Source organism: Nuphar pumila, chromosome 11 (assembly GCF_984573655.1).
Source record: "Nuphar pumila chromosome 11, dmNupPumi1.hap1.1, whole genome shotgun sequence".
Lineage (NCBI taxonomy): Eukaryota > Viridiplantae > Streptophyta > Magnoliopsida > Nymphaeales > Nymphaeaceae > Nuphar > Nuphar pumila.
Window position 1 is genome coordinate 99,679,853 of NC_143259.1, and position 27,587 is coordinate 99,707,439.

General features: G+C 37.7%; 1 protein-coding gene across 3 annotated transcripts in view; it reads right to left on the bottom strand.

Moving 5' to 3' along the window:
* LOC149822592 (lysine-specific demethylase JMJ18-like) overlaps window positions 1-27,587 on the bottom strand; it is a 71,038-nt gene that overhangs the window by 39,872 nt on the left and 3,579 nt on the right. For all 3 annotated transcript variants that reach the window (XM_089981665.1, XM_089981666.1, XM_089981664.1), the window contains 3 exons: window positions 27,005-27,529; window positions 26,687-26,908; window positions 26,302-26,463 (listed from right to left, as the gene is read on the bottom strand). In XM_089981665.1, coding sequence (XP_089837791.1) covers window positions 26,302-26,463; window positions 26,687-26,908; window positions 27,005-27,529 — 909 coding nt within the window. The remainder of the gene's footprint in view (window positions 1-26,301; window positions 26,464-26,686; window positions 26,909-27,004; window positions 27,530-27,587) is intronic.

A 27,587-nucleotide genomic window follows, 5' to 3' on the forward strand; every position in this document is an offset into this window, starting at 1 on the left:
GGCAAGAAACCTGTCGACTTATTCCTTTATCCCGAACAAAGGCAATAAACTCGTTCGATGAATACTCTCCTCCACCATCACATTGTAAATGCACAACATCACAAGCAAACTTTGTTTTGACCATCGAATGGAATTCCCGAAATATTTGAAAAACTTCATGCTTGTGTTTTAAGAAATATATCCAAGTATAACATGTAACGCCCCGAAATCTTAACCCAAATTTTGACAATTTTTTTTTTCAATACAGCGGAAACCAGTCATACCGTAGGGCTAAGCATTCCAGAACATTACAGATGAAGCAAGATCAAAACATTCTTTTCATTTCAATATCAATGAAAATTAAGATCAGAGTTCTCACACTATCCTTGGAACAGTAAATCCAAAAATCCCGATCGAAGCCTCATCCCGCAGTCGTTCCTCAATCCAACTCTTCACTTGTAAATTTATAGGAATTAGACTACAACTGTCTAAGTAAAAATTACTGTAATTTTTCTTGTAGATATGTCATGTGTCAAGTATATGGTGTGGGTGCCAAATGTAATTTTCAACCCATACAAGAATAAGTAAAGAACTACGCTACAACAGTCAACAATTTATTAGAAGCAATCTGACAAGTATCATCAAAAGCAATCATTTAAATATCCCATAACCACATATACGAATTCATACAATGATTCCAAGAAATGCAATTATGACCATTTATAATTCAAGTACGCATTCACACCACAAGGTACATCCATTATGCATAAAGAAACATTAAATCATCCCATGATGCATCATTTTAGTACAACAAGACCTTAAACATACATTGACAGTTAAACATCATGCATCGACTAAACATATAACAATTAAGGAAACAAATAACATATGCATGTTCTAATGTATAATACAAAAATGAATGATTATGTGAAATGCATGATTTCTTTTGTTATCTTTCATTTAAGTTTCATCTTTCCATATGCATGCTCTATTAAATGCATACATCTTTAAGTTCCTCTTTTTAATTACCGTGGCCCGCGGATACACCAAACGGGTACAAACCCCGAGGTCAAGTAGGTTTTCAGGGTAGCTTAACACACAATTTGTATTTTATTACTGGGTTCTCACTTAGCCCTCGACCGATATCAGGAAACAGCACCATCCATCTGAACATTAGACCTCCACATCTAATGTCGGGCACACAAGGGACACCCCACGCCCACAAGTGTCACTTCCTTGGTATCATAAACTCACAGTTGTGACTAACACACCACTCCCGGGTAAAAGTGGCGGGCTCTCCCTAAAACCGTGGTCAGGAGAAGAACCTCAATATCGGGTTCAGGAGCAACAACGCACACGGAGTTTTTGTATCCTCACAGTCTCCCCAAGACTGGATAACTAAGATTCTCATACTCCAGATGAGATATCCCAGAAGGTATATTACACTGTTCTTATTCATTATATTTTTATTTAATTTCATTCTTTAAGTTTGCAACACAATATGCAAAAGTAAAGTGAAAACCCCGCATCCTCCCTTGCAGGGACCCATTCGGGACTCCAGCCCGTATAAACCATTAGAACAGTGTTGTAATGTGCCAAACCATCTTATGTGGTTTAAGTGATGCTTTTAAAAACATATGTAAAAGAAAACCAAACCCACAGCTCTCCAGGTCGGTGATGGTCCAATTAGGCCATCGATGCATCACATAATAAAACCAAGTAGTGTTTCAATCATAACACTAAGCCAAAATGCCAAACAGCATATATATTCATGCAAATATAAACCCAAACATATGCATGTCATAATTCATTCATATGCATTTTCAATATGTGTGTGTTACCTACATCACATATGGGTCTTAACCAATCCATGGTTTCTTTAAGTGTATGAGTGTACATGTACCATTTCACATATCAATCAAGTGTACATGTTCAAGAAGACTTACTAATAATTGAATCATGCTCACACTCATGCGTACCATAGTCATAACAGTCAAGTGAAAGCATAAATCTCCACGACAAGTGTTTCCAAATGCACATTCATTCACACTAATTTAACAATGTGCATGAGCTACCATAATCATATGCATGTGTTCACCATCCATGTGCAAGTGCTTTCATGAAATCACCTAACACACATGCATTCGTCCAAGATTTCATAAACACATGAGGACATTTATGCAAGATTGTACACGCCAATATCATCGATGTCATGTACGCACTCGTACCAAGCCAACTTTGCGGAAATCAAATATCTCACATGTTACAAGGCATGCTAACAAGTGTCATTAAATATTCAAAACTCAACTTTACTTTAAAAACTCAACTTTACGTACATAATAACAAATAAAGTTATCAGCACAAATTTGTTAACATTGAATAATTTATGTATGCCCTGTACATGCTTAGACATTACCCTGTGCCAAAAACCCAAAGTTTCTCAACATACACTGTGATCTGAGTATTAACCTGTGTAGTTTAGGTGATGCAATTAAACATATATGAAAAGCAACCCAGCACACGTCGATTCCATGATCTTAACAACAATTGCGTAAGCATATCAGTGCATATTCCCATCATGTGCACACGTACTTGTAAATGCATGTTTTTCATTGAAATAAACGTCAAATGCACATATTCTTTCAAATGTGTGTAATGTTAAAATGTATACTCAAAAACATTATTGTAAGTATAAATATATATGCTTATATACATAGAGATACGTATACATATGTTATATGTATACGTATCTCTATATATAAGTATATATATTTATACATTTTCCCCTTTTTACCCGAAAAGGTTATTTTAGTCCTTTTACATTTTTGCGCATATTCCAATTGGAATATGTTGTAACTTTTTTCTTTATTTTTAATTTCTTTTATTTTTTTTATTTTTTCCTTTTTGAAATTTCAAAAAGCTGCCTTGGGGGTCTCCCCAATAGAGTCGTTGGGGAGCCCCCAACGGTCACAATTGTGACCGTTGGGAGCTCCCCAACGACTCCTTTGGGGAGCCCCCTTGCACCTCCCATTTCTTGTATAAATAGGGGTGTTCCCCCTTGTAAATCTTTAAGCTTGAGAGTCTCAAGCATTTCCTCTTTCTTTATGAAACACATGCATTATTGCATGTTTATTATTTTTACGCTTTTCGCGTATTGTGTTCAAGTGTTGTGAAAGTGCCTTCGTGCACTTCTTTTTTAAAGTATTTGTGCTTGTATGTGTATTGTCTCTTCGTAAACAATTTTACATGGTATCAAAGCTCGGTTGGTGATTAAGGATCGTGGGATTCTTCTTTTTTCGAGTGCCTCGAAAACCGTGCCTTCGGATTTTTGGAAGTTGAAGTGGTGGATCTTGCTTCTCAAATATTTTAGAAGGAGCTTGTGCAAGCTAGAAGTTGAAACATTGTGTTGGTACGCCTTCTTCTCTTTTTCTTTACTCCTTAATGGGTGAAAAAGAGTCTCACTTCGCCCTTGGCTTCAAGTTGAATGGGTCCAACTACCATATTTGGGCCGGGAACATGGAGGCTCACATAAAAGGTAAAGGATTATGGGGTTATGTGCAAGGCACTATTCCGGAACCGGAACCCAAAACAACCGTGATGGACGGAAATGAAATCAAGGTTCTTGAGGGAGAGGAAAGGGTCAAAGCTCTTGAAGAATACTCCAAGAAGCACGACGAATGGGAAATGAAGAACTTCAAGATTCTTTCTTGGTTCTTCGCATCCGTCGAAACAAAGATTAATGCCAACATTATCAAGTTCAAGAAAGCATCCAAAGCTTGGCATTATCTCGAGAAAATGTATACATCAAGAGATCTATCTCATAAGTATTACCTTCAAAAGAAGGCCCTCTCCCTTACTCAAGGTGAAATGTCCATTAGGGAATATTATGCCGACCTCTCCTCCATTTGGGATGAGCTTTCCATGCTTGAACCAAAATGGAGTGGAGAGGCAATTGAACTCCGCCATAAGCAACTTGAAGAAGATCGGTTCTTCAATTTTTTGAATGGGTTAAGACCGGAATTTGAGCAAATAAGGTCATCTCTTCTATCCTCATTTTCTCCTCCATCTCTTGAAGATGTTCTCACCAAATTAAGTGGTGAGGAAACTCGTATGAGCTTATGTAAACAAGGATCAAATGTTCTTGTGGTTCCTTGTAATCTTGAAGAAAACAATGAGGTCAATGCCGTATCAAGACCCGAAAATAATGTAAAGACCTATCGTCCTCATTTCAAATTCCAAAATCAAGGAGGAGATGGTGGACAAAGAGGAAAGAGAGACTATAGCAAGACTATTTGTCACTTTTGTAAGGAACTGGGGCATATCAAGCCCGTATGTCCCAAATGGAAGAGGCTTCTCGCTATGGCCACCACCGGTGTACCACAAAAGGAAGAGGCATCATCAAGTGGGTCACTCTCGTTGAATCAAATAGTGGAAGCCCTTCAACCTCTTCTCAAGGGAGCTACATCCGGTGCCGCCGTGTCTACCTCTTCCATTCCAGGTAAAGTCTCTTGGCTTTTGGACTCAGGTGCATCTTTTCATATGTCCCCAAACATGTTTTCACTTTTCGATTTTTCAAAAAATGTTTCTCCATCCTTTGTTTCCACTGCGGATTGAACCTCTCTTGAAATTAAAGGAATAGGTAATTTTGAAACTCAAAGTTTTTCCATTCCAAAAATTAGATTTATACCTAAACTTAACTTAAACCTTCTCTCTGTTTCTCAACTCTCGGACCATGGATGCGATATTAAATTTTCATGTGACAAATGTTTAATACAGGATCGTCGGTCCGGGAAATTGATTGGGGAAGGCTTTAGAAAAGGAGACTTATACTATATGGAATCTCTCCAAGTTTCCCAAATCATTTTGTAATGTTGCCCGGAACAAAGATATAAACATATGGCACAAAAGACTTGGTCATCCTAATGCCACCAAGTTATCTTATTTACATTTTGTGAAGGATTTATGTAAAAGTTCATTTTCATGTAATGATTGTATTCTCGGAAAAATGCAAAGTTTACCGTTTAAGCAAAGAACTATGTTCTCATCTAAAACCTTCGAAATTGTTCATTCCGATGTTTGGGGACCCGCACCTGTTGTTTCAAAAGGAGGCTTTTCTTACTATGTTATTTTTGTGGATGATTTCTCCCGATATTCATGGATTTATTTCCTAAAGTACAAACATGAAGTTTTTACATGTTTTAAAACCTTTCATTCAATGATCAAGAATCAATTTAATAGTAATATAAAGATTTTTAGAAGTGACTCTGGAGGAGAATATATCTCCAACCAATTTAAAACATATCTTGAGGATCACGGAATTATTCATCAAAGGTCTTGTCCTAAAACCCCTCAACAGAATGGATTGGCCGAAAGAAAACATAGGCATATCATTGAGACCACTAGGACCCTGCTTATTTCTCAAAATATTCCTAAGAACTTTTGGGCTGAAGCAGCCCTCGCTTCTGTTTATCTGATAAACCGCTTACCATCTAGGATATTAGGAAAAATATCCCCTTTTGAGATCTTATATAAACTTGAACCTGATTATAATAGGTTACATGTTTTTTGGTGTAAATGTTTTATTCTTACGGATAAAAATGACAAGCTATCTCCCAAAGCTATCTCCTGTGCCTTTCTTGGGTATTCTGAAACTCAAAAAGGATTTCGTTGTTATGATCTTCGAAATGATAAATTATATGTTTCTAGAAATGTAACGTTCTTAGAAAATGAGAGTGGATTTGAAAAAAAATGTTTCTCAACAAGAAAATTTTGATTACTCATTCCTTTTTGATTTATTGGCTAGTAATGATGATATATCTAGTGATGATGATGTACCATCAAATCACGATGAGGAAAATGATGGTGATGTCGAAGAACATAACCCTCCCAATGATCAAGAAAACAGGATTTCAAGTGATCCGATAACCTACTCCCGTAGAAACCAAGACACCTTTAGAAGTGCCATTGACCAATATAGTGAGCTTGTACCTACTCTCGATCACCGGAGATCTGAGAGGAATAGGAGACCGCCAACTCGTTTTGTCTCTTTTGATTCATTTTCACCCTGGTATAGGGCTTGTCTTAGTGCCATTCACTCTTATTTTGAGCCAAGGAATTTTGAAGAAGCTAAAAAATGTATAGAATGGCAAGAAGCCATGCAAAAAGAACTTAGTGCTCTCAAGAGGGCTGAAACTTGGGATTTCCAAACTCTACCCATAGGAAAGAAAACTATAGGTTGTCGATGGGTTTTTAAAGTTAAAACTAAAAGCGATGGATCCCTGGAAAGGTATAAAGCTCGCTTAGTTGCAAAAGGGTATAGGCAAGAGTATGGAATTGATTATGAAGAAACCTTTGCTCCTGTAGCCCGAATGGTTACAGTTAGATGTCTCATTACCATTGCATCTATTAAAAATTGGAATATTTTTCAAATGGATGTGAAAAATGCCTTTTTAAATGGTGACCTTAACGAAGAGGTGTATATGGAAGCCCCACCAGGCATGACGATTCCTAAAGATAAAGTCCTTCGTCTTCGAAAGGCTCTTTATGGTTTGAAACAGGCCCCCAAAGCCTGGTATGACAGATTTACCAGTGTAATGCTAGAAAATGGTTTCTCCTCATGTTATATTGATACTGCTTTGTTTACTAGGAAATCTAAAGCAGGGATTGTAATATTGTTACTATATGTTGATGACATGTTGATTACAGGTGATGATGTTCAAGGAGTCAAGGGTATTAAGTCCGTCTTGACTTCAAAATTTGAGATGTCAGACTTAGGTTTTCTGACATATTTTCTTGGAATTGAGGTTGCCTATTCGCAACGTGGTTATTTTCTATCTCAGTCTAAACTTGCTTGTGAGATTATTGACAGATCAGGAATCTCTGATGACAATGTATGCGAAACTCCTGAAGTTGTGGGAGCCAAAATGAAGATTGACGATGGTGTTCCTCTAACCGATCCTACTCCCTACAGGCAGTTGATAGGTTCTTTAATGTATCTTAGCATTACTCGACCTGATTTGTCACATGCTATACACATCGCCAGTCAGTTTCAGCATGCTCCTACAACCGTTCATATGAGTGCTGTGCTTCGCATTATCAGATACTTGAAGGGAACGGTGAATAAGGGAGTATTCTTATTCTCTTCTTCTGAATTAAAATTGCTTGCTTATACTGACTCAGATTGGGGAGGTGACCCTAGTAACCGTCACTCCACCACTGGCTTTTGTATTTTCTTAGGAGAATCTTTGATCTCGTGGCGATGTAAAAAGCAACAGAAGGTCTCCTTATCATCCACTGAAGCCGAATACAGAGCCATGGCATCTACCACCATGGAAATAGTATGGATTAGACGCCTTTTGGAAGATATGGGAGTTGTTGTCAAAGAACCAACAAAGCTTTGCTGTGACAATAAAAGTGCAATCTACAATGCCAAGAACCACACATTTCACGAGCGAACAAAGCATATAGAGATGGACTGCCATTATGTCAAGGAAGAATACTTGAAGAAGGTCATTGATCTACCATACGTAACGTCTGAGTATCAACTTGCGGACTTCTTCACAAAAGCACTTTGTTCGCCTAGATTTCATTTCCTTCTTGACAAACTTGCGGTTATCACACCGTAAGTTTGAGGGGGGGTGTTAAAATGTATACTCAAAAACATTATTGTAAGTATAAATATATATACTTATATACATAGAGATACGTATACATATGTTATATGTATACGTATCTCTATATATAAGTATATATATTTATACATTTTCCCCTTTTTACCCGAAAAGGGTATTTTAGTCCTTTTACATTTTTGCGCATATTCCAATTGGAATATGTTGTAACTTTTTTCTTTATTTTTAATTTCTTTTATTTTTTTATTTTTTCCTTTTTGAAATTTCAAAAGGGTGCCTTGGGGGTCTCCCCAATAAAGTCGTTGGGGAGCCCCCAACGGTCACAATTGTGACCGTTGGGAGCTCCCCAACAACTCCTTTGGGGAGCCCCCTTGCACCTCTCATTTCTTGTATAAATAGGGGTGTTCCCCCTTGTAAATCTTTAAGCTTGAGAGTCTCAAGCATTTCCTCTTTCTTTATGAAACACATGCATTATTGCATGTTTATTATTTTTACGCTTTTCGCGTATTGTGTTCAAGTGTTGTGAAAGTGCCTTCGTGCACTTCTTTTTTAAAGTATTTGTGCTTGTATGCGTATTGTCTCTTCGTAGACAATTTTACATGTAACTATCAAGGCCCTGGCTCGGTTTGGAAATGTCATATGCCCATCAACACAAGTTTCTATCAAGCTCCACCTAATTGTCAACTTCAAAATTTCATTAAGTGCATGCCTATCTTCTGCATAATTTGGTCAAGTAGAAACAACATGCAAATACCGATTCTTAGCACCTATATTTATATATATTTACAATTGTATTTAGAGTACGAAGGTCTCCCTTCATCAAGAGGTTCACCTCCAGCCGACCCAGTCGACTGAGGTACCAACCAGGCTCAGTCGACACCAGTCAGCTGGGTCGGGTCTGGCAAACAGACTGGATAACTAAGCCAGCCCAGCCAACCCCATTGGCTGGGGCCTGACAGCACCTGCACTGGCCCAGCCCAGCCTGTGTGTGCTGTCGAGGCTGGACAGTTACCCGCCTATATATATATACATATATATATATATATAAGAACAATTACACGGTCATATATCTGATAGGAAGCATGATTATTGAGCAAGTATGCAGCTAAAACATTCCACAATTAAGAAACAGTTACACACCTACACAGGAGAAAATTTTACCCATATAAATTAAGGAAACCTGTGAAAGAATTTTAAATCAACATACATGTACACCATGTATCTTGGTGTGGTTACTGATCTCCATGTTTTTCTCTACTAAACCGTCCAGCTCATACTCAGCCGAACACCCGGCTGGGTCTAACAGCATAACACTGTAGGTAGCATTGAATACGCTCCAGCGCCCAAATGCAGATGTACATGCTATGGAAGTCCTTTTCATGTGTGGACAAGAAAGTGGTGAAAGAAAATTCTACAAGTAATATTCCCATGTGTGCATGTAAGTGTACAATAATGTGCATAACAATAATTGTCATGAGCTAGGTATGTAAGTGTGCTGCAGAATTACAGACAAGGATATTTATAAGACTTGAATACAGACTGAAATGTAAATAACTCCAACCGTTGACAGATAAACCTTACTATCACGTAATAGGTGTCAAGGCTGATTAAAGGCATTTAACTCAACTAAAAATTTATGCATATAAACGAATCACAACATTGAGATATTCTAAGCATTAAATTTTCAGAACTTACATTAATTCGGACAAAAATTAATTTGAACCTGAATTCATTTTAGATAGTTTAATATAGGTTCCATAGTTGTAACACACTGATCGGGTGTCTTATACATATATATATTTTTTTTCACACCTTGATATTAACAGAGGTTAATCGACTTTGATTTACAGCCCTCCAACCGTGAAATTAGAATGACGTGCTCCCTCTCGTAGGAGTAACATAACATTGTAACTAATAGTGGATAGTTTCAGTGATTTAACAAAATAAAATGGACATTCATGAATCAATTAGGGAAATAAAATTGGGAGGACACGGTTATCAGGGTATATGCCCTTAACAGAAATCTGAAAACTCCTGTAGCATCTATATTTTTCACAGCAGCCGAAACCTAAACCCACACCCAGCGTAATGCCTCCTACTATCGATAATCCAAAATCCCCAAATCAGGGATTTGGCATTTCTGGTGGCTTAAATACCCAAATACCCAAAAAAAACCTTTAGGATTTTGGGATTCACTACACCCTCATCGTATGCTTGACCCACAGAATACCCAACAGAAAAACAAACAGGAAAACCTACCTTTTTTTCGGCGAGATGGTTGTTGCTACAACGAGAGGAGGTGAAGATCGAGAGGGAGAGAAGGGCTCGGCAGGGGCGGTGGCATCGATCCAGTCACACGTAGCGAGGGTGCCGACGAGAGAGGCTCCAGCGAACTCCAGGGCAGCGTCGATGGCTTGCGCAGAGGGAGACGAGAGAGAGAGGAAGAGAAAGAAAGAAGAGAGCAGAGGTGGGGAGGAAGAGGGGCGAGACCCCCATTTGAAGAGGCAGGAGCACACTGCCCTCCCAGCAGCGCGCTCCAGCCCTCTTCCCCCTTTACGATATCCCTATGCAGGGGTTAGGGTTCACCCTAACCCCTTCATTTTATCGGGCCTTCATATGCCCCCTTAACAGAAAATCCCTCTTTTAAAACAACTGCAGCCCGATATAGGGTTTTAAAAACCCTATCGGGTTACGGATCCGGGTCGGGTCCGACCCGAGTCCAAGAGCTTCTTGCTTTTAAATTAAATTTTTATATTTTTTCCTTTTAACGAGAGGGCCGGGTCCGGGTCTGCGACCTGCGGCTCAGGATCCAAACCCGACCGGACCCTTGCCTCCCACTTGATATGGATCCACGGATTGGATGTAAATGGATCCAATCGTGGATCCCCTAAAAATACTCATATAGTATATATTTATATATATATATATATATTTAATCATGTATACAAATATATAGGGTATTTTACCTATATCCATATGGATCCTATTTGGGTATTGGATCCGAAATGTGGATCCCAAGCCCATATATACATTATATACGTAGTTATCTCTTGAATAAATTGCCTAATTAAAAATTTTTGCACTTATGTAAGTACATATATGTTTTACGAGATAAATACATATATAAAGACCCCTTTATGGGTCCCGGATCCGCGACTTGGATCCCAGGCCCAAATCACATTGTTATGAAATATATACCATAATATTTTTAAATAAAAGCCTAAAAATTTAGGTTATTACATCCCTACCCCCTTAAAAGAATTTCGTCCGCGAAATTTCTAAGAGACTCTGTCCTGAATAACCTCCACTTATTTCCATTTCTCAAAATGTCTCCATCTTTTTAGAGAAGTCCAAAACATAACTTCAAAACAGGTGTACCCAAAACATTAGTTTTATAAAATGTGATCCCTTATATATCAAGAATTAACTAAACCTCAAGACACGTAACTTCTGCGTAATTCAAGTTATGCACACAAGATTCAATCACATATGCATCTAAGACATTCAGATTATTTCATTATTTCATGTGCTTTGATAATTCTGACATCATATCACATTCAATGATTTCGACAGGAAACACACACAAATGTCTACTAAGAGCTTTAGTCGAATATTCATGATACACACATCAATCATGATATGCATTATAATAGATTCCTACATATAGTCATCTATAATGCAATCATCTACAATATAAAACTATATAGACGTGAACTCACCCATACGCTAATCACGACTAATACAAAAATCAGAATAAAATTTACTTACAGAGCGATTGCAGGGTATGGCGCGACCGTGATCTTTGATTTAGTGTTCCAATGCTCTGATACCATAACTGTAACGCCCCGAAATCTTAACCCAAATTTTGACAATTTTTTTTTTTCAATACAGCGGAAACCAGTCATACCGTAGGGCTAAGCATTCCAGAACATTACAGATGGAGCAAGATCAAAACATTCTTTTCATTTCAATATCAATGAAAATTAAGATCAGAGTTCTCACACTATCCTTGGAACAGTAAATCCAAAAATCCCGATCGAAGCCTCATCCCGCAGTCGTTCCTAAATCCAACTCTTCACTTGTAAATTTATAGGAATTAGACTACAACTGTCTAAGTAGAAATTACTGTAATTTTTCTTGTAGATATGTCATGTGTCAAGTATATGGTGTGGGTGCCAAATGTAATTTTCAACCCATACAAGAATAAGTAAAGAACTACGCTACAACAGTCAACAATTTATTAGAAGCAATCTGACAAGTATCATCAAAAGCAATCATTTAAATATCCCATAACCACATATACGAATTCATACAATGATTCCAAGAAATGCAATTATGACCATTTATAATTCAGGTACGCATTCACACCACAAGGTACATCCATTATGCATAAAGAAACATTAAATCATCCCATGATGCATCATTTTAGTACAACAAGACCTTAAACATACATTGACAGTTAAACATCATGCATCGACTAAACATATAACAATTAAGGAAACAAATAACATATGCATGTTCTAATGTATAATAGAAAAATGAATGATTATGTGAAATGCATGATTTCTTTTGTTATCTTTCATATAAGTTTCATCTTTTCATATGCATGCCCTATTAAATGCATACATCTTTAAGTTCCTCTTTTTAATTACCGTGGCCCGCGGATACACCAAACGGGTACAAACCCCGAGGTCAAGTAGGTTTCCAGGGTAGCTTAACACACAATTTGTATTTTATTACTGGGTTCCCACTTAGCCCTCGACCGATATCAGGAAACAGCACCATCCATCGGAACATTAGACCTCCACATTTAATGTCGGGGACACAAGGGACACCCCACGCCCACAAGTGTCACTTCCTTGGTACCATAAACTCACAGTTGTGACTAACACACCACTCCCGGGTAAAGTGGCGGGCTCTCCCTAAAACCGTGGTCAGGAGAAGAACCTCAATATCGGGTTCAGGGGCAACAACGCACACGGAGTTTTTGTATCCTCACAGTCTCCCCAAGACTGGATAACTAAGATTCTCATACTCCAGATGAGATATCCCAGAAGGTATATTACACTGTTCTTATTCATTATATTTTTATTTAATTTCATTCTTTAAGTTTGCAACACAATATGCAAAAGTAAAGTGAAAACCCCGCATCCTCCCTTGCAGGGACCCATTCGGGACTCCAGCCCGTATAAACCATTAGAACAGTGTTGTAATGTGCCAAACCATCTTATGTGGTTTAAGTGATGCTTTTAAAAACATATGTAAAAGAAAACCAAACCCACAGCTCTCCAGGTCGGTGATGGTCCAATTAGGTCATCGATGCATCACATAATAAAACCAAGTAGTGTTTAAATCATAACACTAAGCCAAAATGCCAAAAAGCATATATATTCATGCAAATATAAACCCAAACATATGCATGTCATAATTCATTCATATGCATTTTCAATATGTGTATGTTACCTACATCACATATGGGTCTTAACCAATCCATGGTTTCTTTAAGTGTATGAGTGTACATGTACCATTTCACATATCAATCAAGTGTACATGTTCAAGAAGACTTACTAATAATTGAATCATGCTCACACTCATGCGTACCATAGTCATAACAGTCAAGTGAAAGCATAAATCTCCACGACAAGTGTTTCCAAATGCACATTCATTCACACTAATTTAACAATGTGCATGAGCTACCATAATCATATGCATGTGTTCACCATCCATGTGCAAGTGCTTTCATGAAATCACCTAACACACATGCATTCGTCCAAGATTTCATAAACACATGAGGACATTTATGCAAGATTGTACACGCCAATATCATCGATGTCATGTACGCACTCGTACCAAGCCAACTTTGCGGAAATCAAATATCTCACATGTTACAAGGCATGCTAACAAGTGTCATTAAATATTCAAAACTCAACTTTACTTTAAAAACTCAACTTTACGTACATAATAACAAATAAAGTTATCAGCACAAATTTGTTAACATTGAATAATTTATGTATGCCCTGTACATGCTTAGACATTACCCTGTGCCAAAAACCCAAAGTTTCTCAACATACACTGTGATCTGAGTATTAACCTGTGTAGTTTAGGTGATGCAATTAAACATATATGAAAAGCAACCCAGCACACGTTGATTCCATGATCTTAACAACAATTGCGTAAGCATATCAATGCATATTCCCATCATGTGCACACGTACTTGTAAATGCATGTTTTTCATTGAAATAAACGTCAAATGCACATATTCTTTCAAATGTGTGTAACTATCAAGGCCCTGGCTCGGTTTGGAAATGTCATATGCCCATCAACACAAGTTTCTATCAAGCTCCACCTAATTGTCAACTTCAAAATTTCATTAAGTGCATGCCTATCTTCTGCATAATTTGGTCAAGTAGAAACAACATGCAAATACCGATTCTTAGCACCTATATTTATATATATTTACAATTGTATTTAGAGTACGAAGGTCTCCCTTCATCAAGAGGTTCACCTCCAGCCGACCCAGTCGACTGAGGTACCAACCAGGCTCAGTCGACACCAGTCAGCTGGGTCGGGTCTGGCAAACAGACTGGATAACTAAGCCAGCCCAGCCAACCCCATTGGCTGGGGCCTGACAGCACCTGCACTGGCCCAGCCCAGCCTGTGTGTGCTGTCGAGGCTGGACAGTTACCCGCCTATATATATATATATATATATATATATATAAGAACAATTACACGGTCATATATCTGATAGGAAGCATGATTATTGAGCAAGTATGCAGCTAAAACATTCCACAATTAAGAAACAGTTACACACCTACACAGGAGAAAATTTTACCCATATAAATTAAGGAAACCTGTGAAAGAATTTTAAATCAACATACATGTACACCATGTATTCCATGTTTTTCTCTACTAAATCGTCCAGCTCATACTCAGCCGAACACCCGGCTGGGTCTAACAGCATAACACTATAGGTAAAACTGAATACGCTCCAGCGCCCAAATGCAGATATACATGCTATGGAAGTCCTTTTCATGTGTAGACAAGAAAGTGGTGAAAGAAAATTCTACAAGTAATATTCCCATGTGTGCATGTAAGTGTACAATAATGTGCATAACAATAATTGTCATGAGCTAGGTATGTAAGTGTGCTGCAGAATTACAGACAAGGATATTTATAAGACTTGAATACAAACTGAAATGTAAATAACTCCAACCGTTGACAGATAAACCTTACTATCACGTAATAGGTGTCAAGGCTGATTAAAGGCATTTAACTCAACTAAAAATTTATGCATATAAACGAATCACAACATTGAGATATTCTAAGCATTAAATTTTCAGAACTTACATTAATTCGGACAAAAATTAATTTGAACCTGAATTCATTTTAGATAGTTTAATATAGGTTCCATAGTTGTAACACACTGATCGGGTGTCTTATACATATATATATTTTTTTCACACCTTGATATTAACAGAGGTTAATCGACTTTGATTTACAGCCCTCCAACCGTGAAATTAGAATGACGTGCTCCCTCTCGTAGGAGTAACATAACATTGTAACTAATAGTGGATAGTTTCAGTGATTTAACAAAATAAAATGGACATTCATGAATCAATTAGGGAAATAAAATTGGGAGGACATGGTTATCAGGGTATATGCCCTTAACAGAAATCTGAAAACTCCTGTAGCATCTATATTTTTCACAGCAGCCGAAACCTAAACCCACACCCAGCGTAATGACTCCTACTATCGATAATCCAAAATCCCCAAATCAGGGATTTGGCATTTCTGGTGGCTTAAAAACCCAAATACCCAAAAAAACCCTTTCGGATTTTGGGATTCACTACACCCTCATCGTATGCTTGACCCACAGAATACCCAACAGGAAAACCTACCTTTTTTCCGACGAGATGGTTGCTGCTACAACGAGAGGAGGTGAAGATCGAGAGGGAGAGAAGGGCTCGGCAGGGGCGGCGGCATCGATCCAGTCACACGTAGCGAGGGTGCCGACGAGAGAGGCTCCAGCGAACTCCAGGGCAGCGTCGATGGCTTGCACAGAGGGAGACGAGAGAGAGAGGAAGAGAAAGAAAGAAGAGAGCAGAGGTGGGGAGGAAGAGGGGCGAGACCCCCATTTGAAGAGGCAGGAGCACACTGCCCTCCCAACGGCGCGCTCCAGCCCTCTTCCCCCTTTGCGATATCCCTATGCAGGGGTTAGGGTTCACCCTAACCCCTTCATTTTATCGGGCCTTCATATGCCCCCTTAACAGAAAATCCCTCTTTTAAAACAACTGCAGCCCGATATAGGGTTTTAAAAACCCTATCGGGTTATGGATCCGGGTCGGGTCCGACCCGGGTCCAAGAGCTTCTTGCTTTTAAATTAAATTTTTATATTTTTTCCTTTTAACGAGAGGGTCGGGTCTGGGTCTGCAACCTGCAGCTCAGGATCCAAACCCGACCGGACCCTTGCCTCCCACTTGATATGGATCCACGGATTGGATCTAAATGGATCCAATCGTGGATCCCCTAAAAATACTCATATAATATATATTTTTATATATATATTTAATCATGTATACAAATATATAGGGTATTTTACCTATATCCATATGGATCCTATCTGGGTATTGGATCCGAAATGTGGATCCCAAGCCCATATATACATTATATACGTAGTTATCTCTTGAATAAATTGCCTAATTAAAAAAATTTGCACTTATGTAAGTACATATATGTTTTACGAGATAAATACATATATAAAGACCCCTTTATGGGTCCCGGATCCGCGACTTGGATCTCGGGCCCAAATCACATTGTTATGAAATATATACCATAATATTTTTAAATAAAAGCCTAAAAATTTAGGTTGTTACATAACAGGAATAGGAATCAATAAAGGTAACATAGTAACGACTGCCAGAAAGAGAGGGAATAGGTGCGGGTCCCCAAACATCAGAACAAATAATCTCAAATGGCTTTGAAGCTCTTTTATTTATAATATGAAAAGGAAGAACATGACTTTTGCAAAGTTCGCATGAAGAACATTTATTATTATTATCAGAAAATGAACATAAACTAGACTCTGGAAGGAGACCATCAGATACAAGATTTTCAACGAAACCTCGACTACAATGTCCCAAACGACTATGCCAAATATCTGGCTTATTACAATGAGATGAATTAAAAACTTCCAATGAAGGAAAAAACAAAGACTCTGAAGGCGAAGACACTGAAGAATGCTTGGACGACTTCAACTGGAGGACTGGGACTGAAGACGAAGACACTGAAGGAATCTCCTTGAAGACGTACATATTTCCTTGTCGCTCCCCCTTAGCGAACGTCTCCTTCGTTCGTAGATCCTTAACATAAACAGAAGAGGGAGTAAATTCGACGGAAGAATTCATATCGTCAATAAGTTTAGCTACAGAAACAATGTTCTTTTTAATATTAGGAGCAAGAAGGACATTGGACAAGTGAAGTGAGGACTTTGACATAGGGATATGTGCATTGCCAGTATGACTAATGGAGTGATAAGTTTCATCTCCCGTAACTATACTACCTTTTTCAAAGTAAGGCAATAAGTGAGATAACTTACCCGCATTACCCGTAACATGTGTGGCGGCACCTGAATCAACATACCATTCGCCTTGTTCATTTTGCTTGATCGTCATCTGTGACAATGCTGATAACAAAAGTTGTTGCACATCTGTGGATGGCACTTTTGTGTCCACAATAGTAGCTGATTTATTTTCAATTTTGTTTATTTTTCCTCTATTCTGTAGATTGAACCAACGATCAGCTTTCACATGTCCTCTTTTGTTACATAAGAAACGAGTGGGCACTCTCCTCTGATTCCCTGTATTAAAAACCCCTGAAATATTAGGTGTAGGCAAGATACCACGTCCTCCCTGCCCAAAACGTTCGCGGCCTCTGCCTCCTTGATGCCCACCATTCCATTGTCCAAAACCTACAGAAGTGTCCATGGCCAAAACTGAATGAGGACGAGCTGATTCATTTCCTTCTGCCCTTTGCTTAATAATCATCTCATGCTGGAGAAGTTTCGCTTGGAGGTCGTCAAAAGTGGGCAAGTGAGAAAGGCATGATAAAGTTGTGGTAAACATGTCAAAATCAGGACCCAATCCATTGAGAAGTTGTTGAACTTTATCTTTATCTGCAATAGCACTTCCAACAATAGCCAATTGATCAGTAATACTCTTCAAGCGGCCTATGTATTCCATGACTGTCATGGAGCCTTTCTTCAAACTTTGAAATTCATTTTTTAAGAACATAACTCGGGATTCTGATATCTGAGAGTAAGTCTGTGACAGCTTACTCCACAGATCCGCCGCAGTGCAATCATCTGAAAGAGTAACCAACACTTCTTGAGAGAGTGTTGACGTAATATAAGCAACCAAAGACTGATCCCGCTTCCTCCAAGCTGTATACTCTGGATTCTTAATGGAAATGGTAATTGTGTCACCCTTCTCATCCTTGGTTTCCTGCAAAATAAGTCGTGGTGGTATAGGAACTAAACCATCGAAATGTTCATCGAGATCCTGACTCTGTATAAAAGGAAGGATTTGCCTTTTCCAGGTCAAAAAATTAGAATGAGTAAGTTTTTCTGTAACGAGCTGACTCAAGAAATTGGCAGAGGGACCGGATGACGAAGACGAAGAGTAATCCATATCAGTGGAATAATGAATAAGCAAACAAGATGAATGAAAAGAAATAAATAGATTTGAGATCACTTAATCAATCAGTAAAACTGTAATAACGCATATACCTGTACGACCAAAAGTGCTCCACAAAGAACACTAAAACAGCAATGAAAGAAAGGAAAGGAAACTTGTGGAATCAAAAACTGGTTTGAAATAAAAAAGGGAACAACAGTCGGTGATGTTTAGGAAAAAAAAATGGAACCAACACAGACGATAGAGTAACAGAAAAGAAGGAACTTGGGATGAACACAGTCGATGAGTTGTTGTTCACGATGTTCTCGATGAACACGCTGTTCACGCTGAAAGGAAAAGAAATGTACCAACTTTCAGAAGGGGAGATTTCAGAGGATGAGATTTTAAAGGCTGTCGTTCTCGATCTGCTGATTCAGAACTTCTTCATGCACAGGATGGCCACGCAGTGCTGCTGTTCACGATCTGCTGCTCACGCTGTTCTCGATGAACATGTTGTTCACGCTGAAAGGAGGTGGGTGTTGTTCACGATCTGCTATTTCAAAGCTTCTTCACGCACGCTGTTGGTGTTGTTCACGATTTGCTATTTCAAGGCTTCTTCACGCACGTTGTTCACGATCTGCTATTTCAGAGCTTCTTCACGCACAGGATGGCTAAGGCTCTGATACCATATCAGATTTGATATCTGGTACAGCATCTACAAGAAACAGAGAGAGAGAGAGGAAAAAAAACACAATGGCTGGGGCGGCACTCAAAAATGCACGACCTCCAAGCCCTAACCATTATATATATATAGCAGATATACAACTATCCTTGTAATATCAGAGATATTACAAGGATGCCATTGATGAGAAATATACAGCATGTGTTTTATTAACATACCATGCGTATGGATCTGGATCCAGATCCATACGCAAGCTATATTTTAACACCCTCCTCTATAAATAGAGGAGGTATTCTCCTATTGTAAGCAATGGGTTTTCACCCTTCTCTTCCTTTCTTCAATAAATCCAACTTATGACTTTAAGTCATTTTCTACTTTTGAGAGTTTTGTGTGTGCACTTTTAGTGTCTGTGTTCTTGGCTCTTGAGGTCACTCTTAAAGAGTGCTTTTTGCTCTATTGGTGCTTCCGCCTCTTTTCATTACATGGTATCAGAGCTCGGTTGGTGATTGGGCTTCTCTTTGTTATCTTGGAACGTGTGCCTCTCAAATTTTAAGAAAGGGAGGATATTTGGTGTCGATGGAACGTGATTCTAAAGTGGAGCTTTCTTTTAAGCTAAATGGGTCCAACTATCTCATGTGGGCCTTCGCTATGGAAAATCATCTAAGAGGTAAGAAACTTTGGGGTTTTGTTATGGGAACTACTCTCGAACCCTCTCTTGTTCTCACTAAAATCGAAAATGAGGTTGAAAAAGCTTTAGATGGCGATGAGCGCATCAAAGCTATCAATGACCATCAATCCAAAGTTGAGGATTGGGAAAGTAACCATGCCAAAATTTTGGCATGGTTTATGAACAATGTTGACCTTAAAAATTGTGCTAATATTGCCAAATTTAGAAGGGCCAATGAGGCATGGTTTTTCCTTAAGGGTATGTATACCCAAAAGGATCTTGCTCGACAATTTTTTTGTCAAGAAAAAATCCGTTCTACCAAACAAATGGATATGAGTGTCCGGGATTATTTTAGCTCTCTAACCTCTCTTTGGGATGAACTTGCTCTTCTTGAGCCTAAATGGGTGGCTCCGGAAAATATTGAGTTAAGAAGGGAACAAATTGAAAAGGAGCATTTTTTTCAATTTCTTCATGGTCTTCGCCCGGAATTTGAACAAGTTAGGGCATCTCTTCTCCATAGAAGCAAAGCTCTACCTATTGAAGACGCCCTTGCCGAAATATGCCAAGAGGAAACTCGACTTGCCTTAAACGTTAAGAGTGATGAAGTTTTGGCTGTTACTAGGCCCGAATCAAATGTTAAAGCCTATAGACCTCCTCACTTTAACAAAAATAGTAATGGGCCTAGAAAGGGAATAATATGTCATTATTGTAATGAACCGGGACACATTAGACCGGTTTGTCCCAAACTTAAGAGAAAAGTAGCCGCGGTTGGAGAAAATTCTCCAAAGAAGGAAGAAGAAAGTGCCAAAGAAGGAGATATCAAAGAAACTCTTAATCATATCTCTGAAGTTCTCCAACATCTTCTCAAGACTTCTTCTTCAACATCCGGAGCCGCCATCGCCTATTCTTCATCACCTCCAGGTATGTAGATACTAGACTCTGGTGCTTCTTTTCATATGACATCTCATAAAAACTCTCTTTCAAATGTTTTTTCCGAACCCATATCCTCTTATGTTTCAACGGCCGATGGAACATCATTGAAAATTGAAAGTATTGGAACACTTGATTTTAAAAATTCTCAAAACTTTTTCGTTCCTAAAGTAAGAATCGTTCCAAAAATTAATTTAAATCTTTTTTCCGTTTCTCAAATCACCGATCATGGATGCCAAGTCTCTTTCTCACCTAAAGATTGCACCGTGAAGGATCTCCAATCAAGGAAGCTGATTGGGCAAGGCCATAGAAGGGGTGATCTCTATTTTATGGACTTTTTGACTCTTCCATCTAAGTCATCTTGCAATCTTGTAAAAGACAAAAGTATTGGAATTTGGCATGAGAGACTTGGTCATCCAAATTTTGTAAAAATGTCTCTTTTTTTGTTTTTGAACAATACTTGTCAAGACAATCACATGACTTGTAAAGATTGCATTTTTGGGAAATCTAAAGCTACTCCATTTCCTCAAAGAAGTTACTTTACCACTCGACCATTTGAACTTGTTCATTCCGATGTGTGGGGACCTTCCCCTATTTTGTCTAAAGGAGGATTTTCATATTATGTGGTCTTTATTGATGACTTCACTCGATTTACGTGGATTTACTTCCTAAGTCGCAAATCTGAAGTTTTTTCCTTCTTTAAAGAATTTCATGCAATGGTTAAAAATCATTTTTTGGGAAATCTATCTATTCTTAGGTCCGATTCAAAGGCGAATATATGTCCAATGATTTTCAAAGTTATTTAAAAGAAAATGGAATTTGTCATCAACGTTCTTGTCCCAACACTCCGCAACAAAATGGTCTTGTGGAAAGAAAGCATAGACACATAATAGAAACAAGAACGTTATTAATTTCAAAAAATATCCCAAAATCCTTTTGGGCCGAAGGTGTTCTAACCTCAACATATCTTATCAATAGAACCCCTTCATCCTCTTTGAAAAATCTTTCTCCATTTGAAAAACTTTACAATATGTCTCCCGATTATAAAAGACTAAGAATTTTTGGATGTAAATGCTTTGTTCTAGCTCACAAAAATGATAAACTTTCTCCTAGGGCTATTGAATGTATTTTCTTAGGATATGGCGAAAAACAAAATGGTTATCGATGTTTTGACATGCTCAAGAACAAACTTTATATCTTAAAAGATGTCACATTCCTAGAAGAAGAAAATGGTTTTTCGCACCAACCAAATGAAAATATTGATTATTCCTTTTTATTTGACTTGTTGCCTCAAGAAAACATCATAGATGATCATATTGATCCTAGTGAACCTCTTAGTGAAGATCATTTTGAACATCCAAATGATGATCAAAACTTAGGAGAAAATGTTTCAAGACAAATACAAGTCTACTTTAGAAGGAATGAAAGAAATCCTCCTTGTGCCCTTGAAAAATTCTCTCAAAGTGAGTCAATCGAAGAGACCTCTCAAAGAAAATCAAATCGTATTTCCAAAATACCCAATAGATTTGTTTCTTATGATTCTTTTTCTCCTAACTTTCGAGCATGCCTACTTGCTCTTCACTCCTTTCATGAACCATCTCATTACAATGATGCTAAACAATATGCTCATTGGAATGAAGCTATGGAACTAGAACTTAATGCTCTTAAAAGGGCGCAAACTTGGGAAATCATTGATCCTCCCAATGGCAAGAAACTCATTGGATGTAGATGGGTTTTTAAAGTAAAAACTAAAAGTGATGGTTCATTGGAAAGATATAAGGCTAGGTTGGTAGCCAAAGGATATGCCCAAGAGTATGGGGTAGATTATGATGAAACTTTTGCCCCAGTTGCTCGAATGACTAGTGTTCGAGCTCTTATTGCTATAGCCTCTGTTAAAAAATGGTCAATCTTTCAACTTGATGTCAAAAATGCATTTTTGAATGGTAATTTAAATGAAGAAGTTTATATGGAACCGCCTCCATGTATGAATTTAAATGGAAAAATTTTGAAATTAAAAAAGGCCTTATATGGACTTAAGCAAGCTCCTAAAGCTTGGTATAACAGGTTTAGTAATATATTAATCAATTTAGGATCTTCTTCTTGCTATACTGACACTGCTCTTTTTGTTAAAAGGACAGGTGACTCCAATATTATGCTTCTGCTGTATGTTGATGATATGATCATCACTGGGAATGACAAAAAGGGAGTAAATGATGTAAAGTCTATGTTAAAAGAAACTTTTGATATGCCTGATCTTAGATATTTGAGATATTTTTTAGGAATTGAAGTGGCTTATTCCGCGCGAGGATACATCCTATCTCAAATGAAATTAGCTGCAGAAATTTGTACCAAATCAGGAATATCTGATGAAAAGAAAGTTGAGACTCCCGAAATTATCAATGCGAAACTGAGACTTGAAGATGGTGTTCTTCTTGAGGATCCAACCCCCTACCGTCAATTAATCGGATCCCTCACCTATCTACCCATCACACGTCCAGATATAGCTCATGTGGTTCATGCAGCAAGCCAGTTTCAGCATGCACCTACTTCGGTTCATATGGCGGCCGTAATGAGAATTGTGCGATACATCAAAAATACCATCTCCAAGGGACTCTTCTTATCCTCTTCCTCATCTCTTGACTTAACTGCTTTTACTGATGCTGACTAGGGAGAAAATCCCAATAATCGTATCTCAATTACGGGTCTTTGTATTTTTTTAGGTGAATCTCTCATTTCGTGGAGATGCAAGAAGCAGCAGAAGGTCTCACTGTCATCCACTGAAGCTGAATATCGGGTCATGGCAATGACAACTATGGAAATCGTGTGGCTCAGGAGTCTCCTTGGTGACATGGGCGTCCCCATTTCCACTCCCACCAAGCTCTGTTGTGATAACAAAAGTGCGATATACATTGCCAGCAATCACACTTTTCATGAGCGGACCAAGCATATCGAAATGGATTGCCATTATGTTCGAGACGAATATCTCAGAGGGACTATCTCATTACCATATGTTACTTCAGAATATCAACTAGTTGACTTCTTCACCAAGGCGCTCCCAACTCCACGATTTATGTTTCTTCTTAGCAAACTTTCGGTCTTCTCCCCGTAAAGTTTGAGGGGGCGTGTTAAAATATGTATATATATATACATATACTTATATATATACATTCGTATATATATAAGTATATATATACATATATGTATATGTATATATATATAGTTTCCCTTTTCTTGAAATACCCGATAGGGGTATTTTGGTAAAACCACAATGTAACCTTTTTATTTTTATATTTTTCTTTCTTCTCTTTTTTCTTTTTCCTTTTTTCTTTTTTATTTTCTCTTTTTTGTAAGACCACAAGGGCCCCACACATGTAGTTGTTGGGGCCCCAACGGTCAGATTTATGACCATTGGGGCTCCCAACGACTACATAGGAGCCCCTTGTGGTCCCTTCCTTTACACTCCCTCCTCTATAAATAGAGGAGGTATTCTCCTCTTGTAAGCAATGGGTTTTCACCCTTCTCTTCTTTTCTTCAATAAATCCAACTTATGACTTTAAGTCATTTTCTACTTTTGAGAGTTTTGTGTGTGCACTTTTAGTGTTTGTGTTCTTGGCTCCTGAGGTCACTCTTAAAGAGTGCTTTTTGCTCTATTGGTGCTTCCGCCTCTTTTCATTACATATATATATATATATATGTGTGTGTGTGTGCGTGCGTGTGTGGAAAATATTTTCTATTAATGAAGGTACGGAACTAATGAGCTAGAAAGCACAGGTGCAAGTTGTATCGACTCGATCTAACCACATAGATGTGTTCAAGCATGGTTTGTTTACTAAGGTCAAGCCTTGGATCGTGTTTTTCTAATGTAAAAATGTGATATTTTGAGTTATGAAATTTTGGCACATTGTGGGCAGTTGATTTTTGGACCCCTTTAAAAATCCAATTACTTGTCATAATCACATGATTCAAAACAAGTTTCCTACTAAAAAAATCATGCAGATCACATCTGTAACATTTGATCTACAAAAAATTGGAAATTTTTGAAGAAAAGAGTGATTTCTACTCATTACTTCCTTACCTTCATTAGTAGCCAATATATATATATATAGAGAGAGAGAGAGAGAACCTACAAAGGGCTTTTACTGCTCACTTTTGTTTGAAGTGTTCATTCTATTCCAGTACTAACTACAGCGACACCTGGGTCACTATAGAAGCTAGAAGCAGCCTATAGTACAACAGTCGGCCTAGCCACATCACAATGGAAAATCTACATTTTTCATCTTCCATAGGGTAAGGGGTGCTTAATTAGGGGGCTTTAACTGCCTAGATCCATTAGATGGGCTAAATGTGCTTAAATTTTACAAAGCAGTGCAATAAGTGAATGAGAAATGATAGATAATCAATGAAATTTGAATATATATGGACTTCAATATGTATATCATAAACCATATAATCAGTTACAGGTATAGCACATAATCAGCACGATGTATATCCAATAGCATATAATCAGCTAGATGTATCTCTTAGCATGTCAATGGTTGGCAAAGCCAATGGAAAGTGAAAGTTATCCAATAGATTCATGCTAGATTAATAAATAAAATTTCCCCTTAGAAGCATCATTGCGGAAAAACTTCCTAAGCTAATATATTCCAATTATTATGACTCAATGATATAGGAAGGATTAAACATTAAATTGATAAAACAAATTTGTAACGAGATATTGCTTTTGTAATCAAGTGATTAGCAATTTTTAACTTCAGAAATCAGCTGCCAACCAATGGAGTAAACTTATAGCCTATACATGGTTCAATCATCTCGAATTACACTTCTGGCACCATGCCTGACCCTTCCCGCCCACATATCCTACTGAAGATCACGGCTTAGGTTCACACACTGTCACCAATATCGACGATATTTTGAAAATATTGTGAGAAATACTAATATTTTAAGGTAGCCAATATTAAAAGGAATATCTAGCAATATTTTCAAAATATCATCAGAAGACATAATACCGCGATATTATTGTGATAATATCATGATATTTTTTAGGAAAAACTCTTTTTTATATATTAAGTTTGCATTTTCTATTTTTTCTTTTATATTTTAAAACCTTTAAAACTTGTTTCTTTATATTTTTGGTAGAAAAATAATGCAAAACTTATTATTTTCTTATTTTTTTGTTATTATTTATATTTTTTAATTTTCTAAACTCCAGAGATTTTTCAACTTTTGAAAATCTCTCGGAGAAATACCCTCACCGAGATAATACCTTGAACGATATAGGTGACTATGGTTTCACATAGTACACTACAAACATCAAAATACATTTTGGGACTAAAGAATTACACTATATGTTTTCTATGTCAACATTTTAACAATGATTATTTACAATATTATAGTACATCTGGTTTTCATTTTTTGTTCTTCACATGAATCAATTCTATTTTCCACAAATTCCAAATCAATAATGTCAATCCTTTGTTAGAGGGTCTTGGTGCCTGGTTGAGGCAGGCAGCAAGTCACTTCTAAAACATTCTTAGTCACAATGTCAGGAAGTTTAGTGGATAAGTCGCATTTGTCCTTGAAGTTATAATTAGAAATCCCATAGATGGTCAGTCCCTTTGTAGAAACTATATGCAAAGAGAAAGAACTCTTTGTGAAAGCTGAAATGAGCAATACCATGCAGTAAGAGCAGCGAGTATGCTAAAATGCAAGGAATTTTTAATGAGAAAAAAATGTTACTCACAAGTTCATTCAGTAAAGCAGGTTGTTCTTCAAACAGATCCGGTAAATGTTTTCTCATTGCATTCTCCAACTTCAAAGCATCAGTTCCTGGGACCCCATACCATAGCTTTGGATCCCCCCAGTGGAGATAATTCAATGAGTATAGGTGGTGATCCTCAACATGCTACCATAATAAGGAAACACATTAAAAGAAGGTAGCATAAGCACAACACAAAACCAATTAATGCCACTAAAAAATGGTATGCATAACAAACTGTGTTTAGTATAGCATAAATAAATCTATTTGTCATGTATTATTAAGACTGGGACAGTGTCTGATCCTACACCAAGTGAAGAAAAGCTAAAGCACAAGTTTCAACCAGATTATAGATCCCATATCGACCTACCCAGCAAAATGATGAGAAACACATTCCTATGTATAGCCATGGAACCAGAACACCAGAAATATCTGCCTGTTCAAAAGCAAGTACAGATCCTGGAAGGCGTGCAAAATTGTTTAAATTCCAACCAGATGTTAAATAATAATCAGAATCACATTGACAAGTCAAAGCTGCCTTTGGAAACCCACTGCCAAACTTTTCAGTATCCAAATCAGCACCATAATGCACCTACAAAAAGATTTGACAATTCAAAATGATAATGATAATTTAAGTTATAAAGTAAGGACATGGATAACCAGCTTCCAGATATAGAATAGAGGGTACCTCAACTTCCTCAGATGCTTTCTCAACTAATCTCCAGTATTCACCTTCAATATCCTCAACTGACAATTCCTTCTTCCTTTTGGATTCATCATTACTGGAGCATAAATCCTTAGAGGATTCTTTAACTCCAAAATATTGTTTCTTAAAATAGTCTGCATATTTTTGAAAAGTTTCTAGAGTGTACTCTGAGCCAGGATGGAACCCAAACCTCTCATCCTCATCAGAAGCTGCAGGTTCACTGACTTCAGATCGGTTAGCATTATTACGCCTACGAGGCACCATTGTCCATGACTGTCTCCTTTTCCTCTTCCTGTTGCGGCTTTTAGGTTTCTTTCTTGATGGTTCCCTATTTTGAAGTTTGTCAACTTCTTGAATTCGAGTCTCAAACTTACAATTTTCCCACAGGTTTCTCTCTTTTAAAGGACAGGGTGGCTTAAAGGAAGAAGGTGGCACAATGCGGCATATACCAAATGCTTCCACCTTCTGGCAAATGCTCTTAATGTATTTAAGTGTGTCTTTGAATTCCTGAAACAAGAATGATTTTACATTTAGTTGCTTTATGACAAAAAAAATGTTCACTGAA